At 43.9% G+C, this 13,950-nt stretch overlaps 1 protein-coding gene across 18 annotated transcripts in view; it reads right to left on the minus strand.

Annotated features, from left to right (window-relative positions):
• Window positions 1-920: 920 nt before the first annotated feature.
• FOXP1 (forkhead box P1) overlaps window positions 921-13,950 on the minus strand; it is a 391,349-nt gene continuing 378,319 nt past the window's right edge. For all 18 annotated transcript variants that reach the window (XM_074603302.1, XM_074603310.1, XM_074603308.1 and 15 more), the window contains 3 exons: window positions 11,827-11,896; window positions 8,003-8,169; window positions 921-1,848 (listed from right to left, as the gene is read on the minus strand). In XM_074603302.1, coding sequence (XP_074459403.1) covers window positions 1,704-1,848; window positions 8,003-8,169; window positions 11,827-11,896 — 382 coding nt within the window. In that variant the 3' untranslated portion in view covers window positions 921-1,703. The remainder of the gene's footprint in view (window positions 1,849-8,002; window positions 8,170-11,826; window positions 11,897-13,950) is intronic.

Consider the following 13,950-nt stretch of genomic DNA (forward strand, 5'->3'; position numbering starts at 1 on the left):
GTCGTGTTTGCTTTGAAGAGCTTTGCCAGTTTTTGCCTAACAAGCCCCGGCGCGAATTCTCTCCTCCACCTCCTGTCTCCTACGGCGAGGTTTCCATACTGGCTGGTGTAATATTGCAAAACAATCTTAACTGCAGTACTGGATTTGCACAGCTGAAAATTAACACTTTAGCATTAGTGGGGCTCCGTCCTTATTAACTCCCGTAACAAGTTCAATCTGAAATCTAATTTGTATTCAAACAGATTAATGCCACCAAGCAATCCTGAACTGATGTTTAACCGTGAAACATCACCACGTACAATAACAATTTAATGAAGTCATCTTTCCAACCACTATTTGCAAATGCAAAAAGAAAAAAAAAATAAAAAATTGTAATAATAAATGTATAGGTGCCCATCTCGGTAATCTTAGACATTCCAGAAAGATTTGTTGACCCATTAGAACTCGTGTTAAACAACCGAGAACTTGCCACTGTACTATTCATCCTCTAATAAGAGCGAACTCTGTTGGTGCTGCATATGTTTCTTTGTGCTGTTCAATTTTGTGGCATTTGCTAATATTCACCGTTGCTGCCAAAAAAAAAAAAAAAAAAAAAAAAAAGAAAAATCAAAAAACCCCAACCCCTCCCCCCCAAAGTAAAATTAAAAATACTGCTTTGTGGAATGAATCTGTGTTGCTTCCTACAGTGTTTCTATGTTCATCTGTCATTCATTCTCATTCTTGCAGTACTTCGTTCCTCTCTCTCCGTTGGACAACCCTTCCACATGTATAGTGCAGCATTTGGGACCTTTTCAAAAAACAACAACTAAAAAGGAAAAAAACAAAAAGGAGACACCGAAATGGAATGTTTTCCATAGCTAAAGAAAACATGGTGGCATCTGAAGGAAACTGGAATGAATGACAGAAAAAACTACAAACAATTCAATGACATTCAGCTTCGTATAATAAAAACACCTATTAACATTCATCACAAAGTACAGAAAACGTTGAAGCCTCCGAGAGGCCCTGGGCCCAGATGAGGCCTGAGGTCAGAACTTAAAATGGTAGAGGAGAAGTGGGGCGGGGGAACAAAAGCAATACATTAAAAAGTTTGGGATAATTTTTTTCTTTTAACCCCTCCCCGATATACACGCTCACACGCACACACACATATCCACACACGTGCACACACAGGCCTTCCCCATCCCAAATGGAAGCGAAAAAAAAAAAAAGAAACCAACCAAAAAACGAAAAAAATGGAGTAAAGGCAGTGATAATCAACATGCAGTACTGTGCAAATATGTTGTCCATTGGAATCCTTAAAATCTGGGCAAAGACTTGATCTGCAGTTCAGGTGTACATGCTCAGTTTGATGTCCTCAAGTGTCCAAAATTGGCAGGACCTGCAGTCCACAGCTGGCTGCTAAATGCGAGTGAATCAGTTTAGCAAATTTACAACACTGATGTTGACTGTAAGAGAGGAAAATCCCAAGTACCAAACAAGTCCATCCAATGCACAGAGTACAAATTCCTTTTTTCAACAAAAAGTAGAAAAATCAAAAATACTCCCAAATGGGATACTTGATGGCACTAAGAGTTAACATATTTCATAGTTGTCAAAGTGGACTGAGAATCCTCCAGACTGTACAATAATGGAGAGATTTCACAGCTAAGTTTGACGTGTTCTTCCAATCTTCATTCTCAGGGTAATGATGTCAGACATACTCATTCTATGTCCTCATTTACAGGTTCATCTTCATAATCTCTGTCGTGATCGAAATCTGGACTGTGGTTGGCTGTTGTCACTAAGGATAGCGGGCCTTCATTTTCATCTGGATCTAACGGTTCTTCTTTGACATGCACGGGGTGCCTGGAAAAAGGAAAACACGGGCAATCAGCAAGTTGCTCGTTCAAAAATGGATGGTTTGAGAAAGGCGAGGTGGTCTGGGGGTTCAGACCCGGCGTGCCGGGCCTAGGAGCTCCAGGTCACCAAGGAGAAGACCCTCAACTTCTACGCCAGCCACTGGAGCCAACCAAAGGCTACGCCGGGCAGGCAGTGCTCAACTTCCCCGGGAAAACACTCTGGGAGGAGCACCTCGATAGGGTTTCCGTCTCGGGATCGAGAGAAAATGCTCTCAGCTGACATATTAAGTTGATTAATACAATCTTTGGATAAATAAGCGGAATAAGCACCCGAACGGCAAAGCAGCAGTTTGTCAGCCCGCCGAGCCGGCGGAGGCTGGGCTAATCATCGCTCGCTGTGTGTGCGGCGTCTCTCGTTAACATGCAGAACCTGTGAGACAACTCTCCAGAGGACGACCCCAAGTGAGGTTCTATCATTAATCAACTTCAAGCAAACACAGCAAAGAGACACCATGATACATGCTTTAAACTCCAAATTAATGCATATTTTTACAAACTGTCAATAAGGGAAGAAAAGCCCTGCCAGGAAACACAAACAGAGAGGAAAAGGCTCGCTCAACACAACAATATGATAAGAAAGCACAGTCCTAACGAGAATAATAACACTGTCAGCTGTAAACAAGGCAGAACATGATCCCCAGCTCATGGTGGGCACAAGGATGTACTAAAGAGATGAGATCTGCCAAATTTCTCATTACAGCATAGCACATGAATAACCCGCAGGGGAACGGGGCTTGGTCATTCAAAACGGGTATGATAACAATTGAAAAATGTTGTTCGTAAATCATATTTACAACAAATCCTATACAAATACAAATTACCTTTTTTTTTTTCTTCCCCTTTTTTTTTTGTTCGGCAGCTTTTGAAATGTAAAATAGCCATGTGAGTCAATAGTGTCTTGTTGGTGGGACTTTATAGGAAAGTCGGATTTTATTGACATTACCAAGTATTAATAATGCGACACAGCAATGGAGACCCTGTTTGCTTCCTAAATAATTGATGTTGTAGGCAATCCCTTAAAATAAAGTGTTAATGAGTTCAAGTCCCACTCTGTCTCTCATTGAGTTGATATCCACCTCCTAGAGTCTTGTTTTTTCTCCATGCGGGCTGATTTAACCCCTTCCATGTCGGCTAGGCAAAAACATAACCTGAAGCGCAAACCTTCAATTTGTGAGAACTTTTCCTCTCCTTGCGCAGCTTTGCTTTAAAATGAATGATTTTTAAATAGCTGCATTTTGTTTTATGTTTTGTGTGGACAGGAGCGATGGTACTGTTTGTACTCCGTTGCGCTGACAGACAGCAAGAATAAATCACCAAACAGGGAAAATGTACTCGGGATCCACGTAAAAACCAAAGGTAACCCTGCGTATTTCATGAGCCAGCTGTACCCTTGCTTGGTGTGCAAAGCTGTACCACACCCTATTTATTTACTTTGGCTTGAGTCTGGATCAGTTTAGGAAGCATCTAACTTGCTGACTCCAGACATTTCTAATGTGAGCTGTGAATGCCTTTCAAGTCCCTGCATATTTCAGCTTCTTGAGTTGTTAAGTGCTAGATCAATAGTTAAGTATTAACTGCACCTTCCAACCCATACGACAAAGGAACAGTGAGGAGAAGTGATGCAGCATCCACGCACGCAGACCTTTTCCCCTCAAATTCACCAATACGTGTCCTATCAACACATCCCTGGGAGCAAAGAGGTTCCTCTGCGCGTCGCACAATGTATGCAAAAAATTACAAGGAGAGAGACGCTGCTCATACAATTTTGACCCAATTATTGAAAAAGGTGGGAGTAAAAAAAAATCAAACTGGGAGGAGACAATTCAAATATCAGAGGTTAAGAATTAGCATAACCATAAAAAAAGTTCGCCGTCTCAGAGGTGTGTGTGTGCTGACCCTCCCGGCGGCTCGTGGCCATGAACATGAAACCATGCTGGTTATATGCAACCAGAAAAACATTACGAGTGGGCTGTGGGGCCCCTCACTTGGGAGAAAACATGAAATGAAAAACAGAAGAAAAAGGGGGAAAGAGCGGGTAGACATAGAGAGCGATAAAGTGTGTGCTCCTAGGCCTTTATGGCAGAGATCTTTTCTACTGCTGTTTTAATTTAGAAGTTTTGCTTGTTGGCTTTCTGGTTTTGAGGCTGCTGCTGGGCTTATTTTTGCCTTTTTTTTTTTTTAAAAAAAGAAGTATTGTTTTTGAAAACGGAGATGGGAAATTTTCAAAGGGGAGAGGAGAAGGGATGTCGCATGCAGCAGAGGTGGCCTCGGCACATGGATGGGAGTTTCTCCAAAGGCTGCTCAAGGACCACATCTCAGTGTCACAGAATCACAAAATGGTTCGGGTTGGAAGGGACCTTAAAGACCATCTAGTTCCACCCCCCTGCCCGGGGCACGGACACCTCCCACCAGCCCAGGTTGCTCCAAGCCCCATCCAACCTGGCCTTGAACACCTCCAGGGATGGGGCAGCCACAGCTTCTCTGGGCAACCTGGGCCAGTGTCTCAACACCCTCAGAGTGAAAGATTTCTTCCTAATATCTAATCTAAATCTCCCCTCTTCCAATTTGAAGCCATTACCCTTCACACCACCTTGTGCTCAGCCTGAGAGCAGAAGTGAACTGGTGCCAGCAGGTAAAGACAGGTACCTGCTGAGCTCGCAACCACCCAAAATGCTGTGAAAGCTCCTTCAAAGCTCCCCAAACCTTTCCAAAGCAAACTCTGTCCCGCTTCGGGTTTTGTTATGAAAGCAGGTAAAACCAGGCTGTTTTAACTGAGTTTCTCTTTGAGGTTTGGTGTGGTTCCCAGAAGTCAAAAGAACAAAACTTCAGGAGGGAAAAGCAAAGCATGCACCAAGTTATGAAAAGGGCTGCTCGACCCCGAGCGAGACAAAGCCGGGGAAGGCCACAAAGCCACGGGGAGGCACGGCCACGCCAGCCTCCTCCAGCAGCTCACGTGCTGGACAAACATCAGACAGCCAGCTCGGCAAAAGCTCCATCCCCCAAATTAAGGAGGGTTATCTGGGTAATACAACCCCCCCCCAGGGAGAGATCTGCATGGAAAACAACAAAAAAAAATTTCAACTCCTTGTGTACTCTGTCAGTCGTAACCACAAAGTGGCGCGTGAGGAGCAAACCTTACTGAATCCGTGATTTTGCTCAAACATTTCAGAGCAACTGAAATAAATAAGCTTAAGTAAGCAAAAAGGCAAAGGGAGACTTTTACATCTCTCAAGTAAGTCCAAAGCTCTATTTACCCCCTCACCAAAACCCCAAACTTGGGAAGGAAAACTTCCATTAGAGACTCAAGAATGCAGTCTCTAAATCACAGAAAAGGTAAACGCTGGGCTAGGCAAAAAGGAAAAAAAAAAAAAAAAAGAAAAAAAGGAAAAATAAAAGGGGGGGAGGGGGCAGAAAGGGTTTCCCATTTCTTTTTTGTAGTAGCAGAATTTCAGCCCATTCCTTTTAAGTAGATGCCTGAGCCTCCAGAAGGGGTTAACAATAAATAACCTTGCTGAACACAGATTCCCCTTCTTTTCACATCTGAGTAATTCTTTTGTTTGTCCACTCTGGGAACAGAGGAGTTTTTAATAAAGCTGACTGTTGTTTAAAGCCACTGAGTTCTGGTGGTGCACACAGCATGGAGTAGTTTGCTTTGTGGCTACCTTTGGAGCATATCAGGATGAAAGTGTTATGTCCCCAAGCTGTAATTATGCGACTACTTTCTAGTGTTTCAAAAGGAGGGAAAGAGAAGGAACAAAAAAAAAACCACCCTAGCCGTGGTTCAATGTGTCATAAAAAGGAAACGAATGAGCGGTAACAAGACTTCAGCGAAAGTGTTAGACTTCTTAGCTGTCATGTTAACAAGGTCCTTTAAACCTCACAATAAAGTTTAAAGCCTGATTTATTCTAATATACTGAAATTGTTTAAAAAATAATTTGCATTATGACAAGGAAATCTGTTCTGAGAAAAAAACCCCTGAAAATGTCATTAACAAAGCAGGCTTACGGAAAATAAGAGGTTGCACAGCGTATGGAAATTTGCTGTTGACTCGTGATTTTATTTAGTAAACAGGGTAAACCCTGCGACGTGTGAACGGTGTTCTGTCTTTAGATCCCTTCAAACTACTTAGAAACACCATTTTAACGGGGAAGCTCAGAGGCTGGTATTGGAACATCACCCGGCCACATTTTACTTAAGCAAAAAGAAATGTTCAGCGGAGAACACATATATTATCAATTCTGAGAAAATGAAAACACTCAGGAAACAATCATTTCCATATTACAACAGAAAATTGGATTTTCTGGTGAATAATGAAAATGAGGCATCCCTCCCCCCGTCCTCCTCTCTCTCCAGTATTCGTTCTGTGCCCCTCACCTTGGTATCAATGTGCTAAGAGATGATTATTAAGTGCAACAAAGGCCAGGGCTATGCACAGTTCTGGAAGATGTCCTAGCCTGTTTCAACTCGGTTATTTTTCCCTCCTCACAGCCTCTTCAAAGACAACGAAACCTTAGGTGAAATGAGAAGTGCGTGAACTACGCTAGCCTTGAACTTGCAAAAAAATAATTACTTGGATTAACGCAACATCATAAACGTTCATCCCTGTCTGCTAGGCCAGGAGAAACCCTTGGGAGAAGTCTTGTTTCTGGAGAAGAGCCACATCCCTCCACTCCTCCTTCGTGCCGGCCCTACGTGGTCACGGGCAGAGGATAACGAATTGTGACTAAAACTGCCTCAAGATGAATCCGTCTGTGAGAGACGGAAAGTGTGTCATGCAACGCTACTTTAGGAGAGATAATTAATACTGCACAAACAATCACTGGAAAAGCTAAACACATTATTTGAATGTTTTGAAGTAAATGGTAAAAGAAAATGTTTAAATTAATTATTAATTAAAAATGAATGTTGCCATCTTTAAAGATTTTTTTTTTTCAAAGCACTTTGTGCACTGATTTAAAATGCTGCGATATCAAAGCACCCAGAGCCTCAGATTCCTTCGTGCCCCCTCCCCTCTGACAACACATTATGCAGGTGGGAAACTTTTTTGCCATTAAATGCTAATTAGTTTCACAACTAATTACTATCGTGGTATTAGGTTAATGTTTTTCTACTTTCTGATTTCGACTTACTTTTGTAAATCCCTTATTCAAATTACTTTGAAGTAAAAGACTACAAATTAGTTCCCTTTTTAATGCGTAATGCGAGCCGTGGCGAGCCAGGCAGTAATTTCACAGCCCGTTTTGAGGCACAGGCAGAAGGAAAGGCAGCGCGGCTCTCGCACCCGGTCACTCGCGCAGGCACCCACCGACTCCGCAGAGTTTTTGGAGAACTGCAAGACTTAAAAACTCCGGCTCTCCTCACCAGCCGCCAATTACCTGGTATGTAATTTGAGGGGAGGGGGGAATTTATAGCTTTGCAAACTCACTCCGGCACCCCATAAATACCGAACACACCCATCGGGGCATCACACCCTTCCTGCCTTACCCTTTCCTGCGCCAGCGCGCTGCCCGGGTGCCATTCACGTTGAGCAGGGACGGCGATCCCCCATTACTTCACGAGGTTATATATGCACTCATTATACTGCCGTCTGTTGCTATAATGCTCGTATTAATTTTCCTTTTGATATTTTAAGAGCAATCTATAAATCACGCAGACCTTCTCGTGTGCCATCGTTAATGCTTAGCAAGACCATTGCGTGTTGAGTGGGTTCATCTTAGACCCGCCAAACAAGCCCATTTCCCAGCTCTGCCCCACCGGCACGCTTGTCGCATGGACCAAAAGGGACAGAAATCTCTTTTTTTTTTTTTCTACAAGAAATGCAGTTGCCTATGATGTTTTGCAAGGTCTAAAGAAGAGAACTGCAAACAAGTTAACAATTCGATAGCTCTGTGTGCTTGTTGGACTGGACTGAGCTGATCGGTTTTATGCGGAAGTTGGTAAAAGGCCCTTTTACGTTCTAATCGACCTAAGCGACGGAGACGCGTACTCCTGCTGCTCCATCCATGAACCTCAGGAACCAACCGCGAAGGCCTCCAGAGCCACGCTTCAGAAGACCGTAGGACATCACCTAGAGCCGCACACGTGCCTCTGCCGTACTTACATTGCTTGCATAGGGGAACGTCCTGGACTACTGTCACTCCCGTTACTGTTCGTATGCTCCATTGCACCGTTGAGCTCTTCCCTCATCACGTTGGCTAAATTGCCCAGAGTGGGATTTCCCATGGAAGCAGTAGTGTATAGAGGTATACTGTTCTCAGCCATTGAAGCCTGCCAGGGACACAAACAAATATATGAAGAGCCACGACTAACGTTTTTATACATTGCACAACACGCTCGCTTATTCCAAAACATTCTCCACATTTACATTATTTGCAATTACCATTTTTTTTTTTTAAATATTGTGCTTTCTGATAGGTATTACCCTTATTCCACCAAGGGAAATTTAACATCATTTACATCTGGGTTTAAGCACTCATAGCTGTATTGGCTTGTGAGAGGATGGAGCTTTCCGTTCCCTATTAGGAATTACACCCCCTAGAAAAAATAAAATGTCCTGTTCCTATTTTCATTTTGCAAAATTATGTTTGGGGCTTTGGGTTTTTTTTGTGGCTTAGGTTTGGGTTTTGTTTTTAATGAAACGGGGAAAAAAAAATTAGAAGTCGCTCAGCTGATAACTCCTTCCTACCAGAGCAAACAGGCCCCAGGCAGGAGGGCAGCGTCACCCAGTTTGGTTTTTCTTGTGACACAGGTGCGAAGCTGCAGTTTAGCACTCACTGGATCGGTCCAAGTTGCACTCATCTACCCAAGAGCTGAACCAGTTCGTGTGAAATTTTTAAGCCCCAGCAACTCAGCTCTTACCTTAGCTATTACAGATCTGACCATTTTATTTCGATTTTCCCTTGTTCTAAAGAAATGTCATGCAGAGGCACACTGCAGTTAACTTTCTAAATGGAAATCTTTGTAGGAAGAGAATGAACTGTTAAATATTTTCCTTCTGATTCCCATCGTTCTGCCTGCTAATATTTACTGTGTGTCAGCATTAGCTCATGTTGCCGACACAGTCCTGTGCCCGGCGCGGCAGCGGTGGGAGCGCAGAAGCCTGGAGCCCCGGAGGAGCCCAGCATTTGGCAGGGATGGGATGCACGGCTTTCCAAAGCTGTATTGCCCAGGGACTCAGAGGACATTTAACCATTTCGCCCATCCCAGCCGGATCCGGCTGACATCATCGTGTCACCGCCGGAGAGCCACAGACGCTGGCTCGGCAGCGCCCGACCCGCTCCAGGGGGAGGTCAGCCGCCTGCAGCGACAGAGCCAAAAAATCCATCAGGCTCCAGGTCTGCGTGATGCAAACCCTGCCTGTGGGAGGGGAATTCATGCAAATGTCCTCCCCCCAGCAAACGCTCTTGCCTGCTCCTCATTCATGGGACAAAACTCCTTGCTTGTTGCCATCCCAGCCGGCAGAGTTGTTCCCAGGCAAGCGCAGCCAGAGAGCGGGTGGGGGGAGATGGCATGGGAAGGGGGGGCACGGCCAGCCCTGACTGCAGCATCTTCAGGAGCACGGCCCCTTTTATTCTTCCTTATGTTGACCTCTCCATGTGCAGCCCTATGTGTCACACGTGATTACAAAAGCTATTCTAACAGGGAGGATTATTTTTATCTTCTTGATTCAACAACCGGCAAACTCATTGTGATTAGGGGAGGCAAAGAATGGTTCACATTTCCTGCACTTGGCAAAATAATGACTCAAGTTCTTCACCCATAGTGATAACTTGTAATTGCAGTAAAGCAATTTACTGGGGGAGAGGTGGGACACGAGGAATATCTGCTATAAAGATAATAATAAGGGAGGGGGGTGTTTTGTGAGCCCCCGCTGACCCGCTGGGAAAAGAGCGCACTGGTGAGAGCTGGAGTCCCTGTCCCTTCCACACAGAGAGCGGGAGAGAGCTGCTGCTTCTCCCTGGACACGAGGGAAAACAGATGGAGGAGATGTCAGGGGGGTCAGGGTGAAGGAGAGTAGCAGCTCTGCCACCCCACAGGAGAAGAAAAACCCATCCCGCCATCCCGGCGGCACACAGCACACCGTGCTGTCCCCCAGAGAGGCAGCCCCTGCGCTCACCGGGATGTGCAAAGAGCCTGTCTTTGCCAGGGGAACGCTGCTTGTTAATTATTAATCAGACTGAACGTAGGCACCAGCAGGTACAGCAGCCTCCTGTCTTAGGAGGAAGGTTGTTGCCCAAGCGGGGTCTGAACTGCCCAGGCAGCACGGGCCGCCCGCACGGCTTCACCAAACCCCCCAACAGCATCCGCCGGGATTCTGCCTCCAAAATCCAATGGCGGGGAGAGGAGCAAGGAACCCACTGGTGAATTTTCAACTTAAATGAGAACACGTCTCAGTGCAACGGATATTGTTCACCCCTTTAATAATGGATATTGTTCACCCCCGTTTATTAGAGGGGCCACAGCGGTAGCAAATCTGGCCCAGGCTCTTCTCTCCACCAACAGAGTTCACACGATGCTTTGGGCGGAGGAGGGGGGCACGGACACGAGTACGTGCCGCTTCCAGGAAAGGTGGGAAATGGAAACAGTTTGGAGGTTATCACAAAAGACAAGAATGGATGGAGATGACGACAACGACACGTGTTTCAGAAATAAAACATGGACAGTTCCGTATGATAAGCATATTAATTGAAATTAGTCACATAGTTAACAATGTGAAGAAATGCAGGATCATTTCACTTTTGCCTTTCAGCCTCATGAATGTAAAATGTGCTTGTAATCTTAATACTATTCAAGAGACAAAGCAGTCTTTAAAAATCACACTTCACAAGACTCAAGGGAAAATAAGTTACTAATGAATGGTATTTACAGTTGCTTCATTTAAACATGCTTTCCTTTGCTTTTCAGAAGTTATTGCACAAGCTCAAATAATTAGAAGCAATGCAGAACATCGCTTTTCCCCTAATAATCTCTTTCTTGGTTCTGAAAAGAGAAGTCTGCTAGACCTTCCACAAAACGCAGTTGCCCAAGCAAATATCCAGGGCCATCAGTGAACTTCTTGAGAAGTGACTCTCAACAAACAAGTGGGCACTGCCACCCGGATAAATCCACACTATGTGGAAGATGCTTGACCCCCTTCCCCCAAGCACACGCCCCCCCTGCAAACTCAGGGCACGGTAATGCATTCCTACCTTTGGTTCACACAGCAAATACTGACCTTACCTGGGGTTTTTGAGATCGACTTGGGAATTTGTAGAGAGGGGAAAAAAAATGCCAACCCGCTAATACAGGGCATGAAAAAGGGCTGGAGACGCGCACACTTTTAGGCTGCAAGTTATTAATTGTGCCCTGACACTTTGTGTATTTCTGCATCGTGAAAAAACAGAATTTTTGTCTTACAATTACAGTACAGTTTAAACCAATAAAAATTATCTTTTTTTTTTTTCTACAGGAATTGCGACGTTTATTTTTTACCAACAATAGGAAGATATGCAAAAATAGCCCTTAAAAGAAAAGGGGGAAAAATGATCTGCTTTCTCTTTAAACCCATGAACAATAGAAGGTCACGTGCCGCAGTATCCTATCATTCAGCACATTAATAGCTGTGCTAGAGTAATTACACTTGTGGTATTTTTGCCTCAAGTGAAATTCTGAAATAAGAGGATGGAAATTATGATACTGCTGATAAATATTAATAAGTGAACTTTTAATTTTTTTGCCACAATATTCAAAATGCTAAGCATCTAGCTAATGCTGAAGCAGCCTGATATGTGTTTGCCTCCAGGGACTATGATGCTTTATGCACTTAAGAAAAAAGTTTAACGGAATTAAAATTTAATATCTAATTAGAGCAAGGCTAATATATTTTGAAATGAGTGGGGAAGACACACGCCTCTGTTGCATATTTGCTACAGTCATTAATCTTACCTGTAAAGCAGCATTGAGAGGTGTGCAGTAGGTGTGGCTGGTCTGTATGTTTTTAATAAGAGAAGGGTTACTGCATAAGAAAAACATAAAAAGGAGAGTTAAATGCAACCAACTTCTGTGCGAGCGTTTCAAGCATGTAATGCTTCCTCCCACACCAGAAAACTAGAGCTGAGACTGTTTTTCCACACAAGTTCTCTTTCGTTTCTCTTTTTTTTTTCTTTTTAATTCAAAGAAAATATCTGAGTTTTAGGCTACGGTTATCGTATTTGCCTTTACTAAATAAGGAACATCATTATCTCTCGACGTTACCTCGCCATGTGTTCTACTACCCTGCGTTAGCAGCACATCTTGGCATCTCTGTTCGTTTTAGCTGCGCTCAGGAGAAATTTTCCAATATTCGGCGTGCCTGGGAGCCAGCTCCCGTGTAAAGGTCCATCATGAGGAGGCGATGATCAAACGCATCAACGGGACATTTTCAATAGTACTTCATGGAAATTATTCTCGAAGTCGCTGGCAGCAGAGCCCCTCGCAATGGCGCAGGGGACTGTGATGGGAGAGGATGTGAGCCGCATTATTTCCTGCCAGGCAAGTGGCGAGTGGCCCCGGTGAGGGACTGTCGCTGCCATCGCCAGTGCCCACCATGGTCCATGGCTGTGTGCATGGAGGCACCACAGCAGGGACTGCTGCACCGCAGCGGGGCAGTACGGACCACGCAGAACAACTCACTGCCCTGAAGGCCGCTTTAATAAAAAATATTCTGATATGCTATTTTGGATGCTTACTTTAGTCATCATAAGTTTACGTAAGGGGCCAGATTTGAGGAAACTGAATGCCACGCATACCCGCTCTCTCTTTAGCGGGCATCTAAATATCACTGGTTGCACCAGAGGGGGAAAAAATTTTAAAAAAATATCAAATACAAACGAGATAAAAAGCGCCAATGCAAAAAAATCTCCAAGAAATTTTATCACTTACTGGACGTTATTTATTTTTTGGTTGTTTTTTTATCATGTGGGAATAAATCACGGTGAGAAGAGTCTTAACCGCCCCCCTCCCACAGGGACCAGCAAGGTTCAGTTCTCCTGGAGAGATGGCCTTTGAGTAAAGGTCAAAGAAAATTGCTTTGGGAACCCCAGGAATATTTGTGCGTGGCTGTTGTAGACACAGGATAGCCTGTTGATTATAATCTTTAAAACTGGTCTCACTGCACTTTCAAACTTTTTAATGTTAATTCAGCGTTTCTGTCTTACAAGCACCTTACTCTATTTGTGATTAAGAGTTGCAAAACAAAGTCATACAGCTGCAAGCAAAGGAAAATATCAGAATTAAAACTTATCTGAAGCCTTTCCTGGCATCTATCTGTCTTCCTGACAGGTCTACAGCAGCATATCTGCACTAGCGTGGATAATTATTTTAGTCTACATTGCACTATAAACAAATGCTATAACAAACATGTCAAAGTAGAGTTATTACTACAGGCATTTGGATTATCAGAGTAGGACACACGAAATACACATAACAACCAAAAATTTAGTTTCTTTAGCAGCAAAGGTGATGTCACTATTTCGTGAAATGCAAGTCTACATGAGATGGGTAAATCATGCAAAGCAAAGCAACAGCAGAAAAAAAAAATTAAAGCAAGTAAAAGCTCTTACTGTGCAACAAGCTCGCCAAAGTTTTCATCAGGGCAGTATTTTCGAGGACGGCCTCGTTGAATATGACGGCCACGTTTAAACTCTTCATCATCAACAGTCCAAAAGGACCCAAACTCATCCTCTACTCTGATAAAGCACTTATGCAGTGAGAGGTTGGTGCGAATGGCACCCTGGGACAAGAGCAGCAGCAAAGGAGATGAAGTGGAAACAAAGGGACACGGGATCGGGGACAGAACAGACATCAAATACAGGGAAAAGGAAAAAGAAAATAAAATGCAATAAGCATAAGCAAATGGTTTGTGAGGGTTAATATGCATTGCCACCTAAAAGCTACTAGCATGTGATGCAACAAACACCAAGCAAGCAGGGTCAGGGTACTGGTGGGCATACAAACAGTAGTGATGAGATGTTTGTCTTGGTTTCCCTTAACTGAAACAATGCGAAACCACCTGTGGTTGGTCTAACACCA

The sequence above is a fragment of the Larus michahellis genome, chromosome 10, assembly GCF_964199755.1.
Source record: "Larus michahellis chromosome 10, bLarMic1.1, whole genome shotgun sequence".
NCBI lineage: Eukaryota > Metazoa > Chordata > Aves > Charadriiformes > Laridae > Larus > Larus michahellis.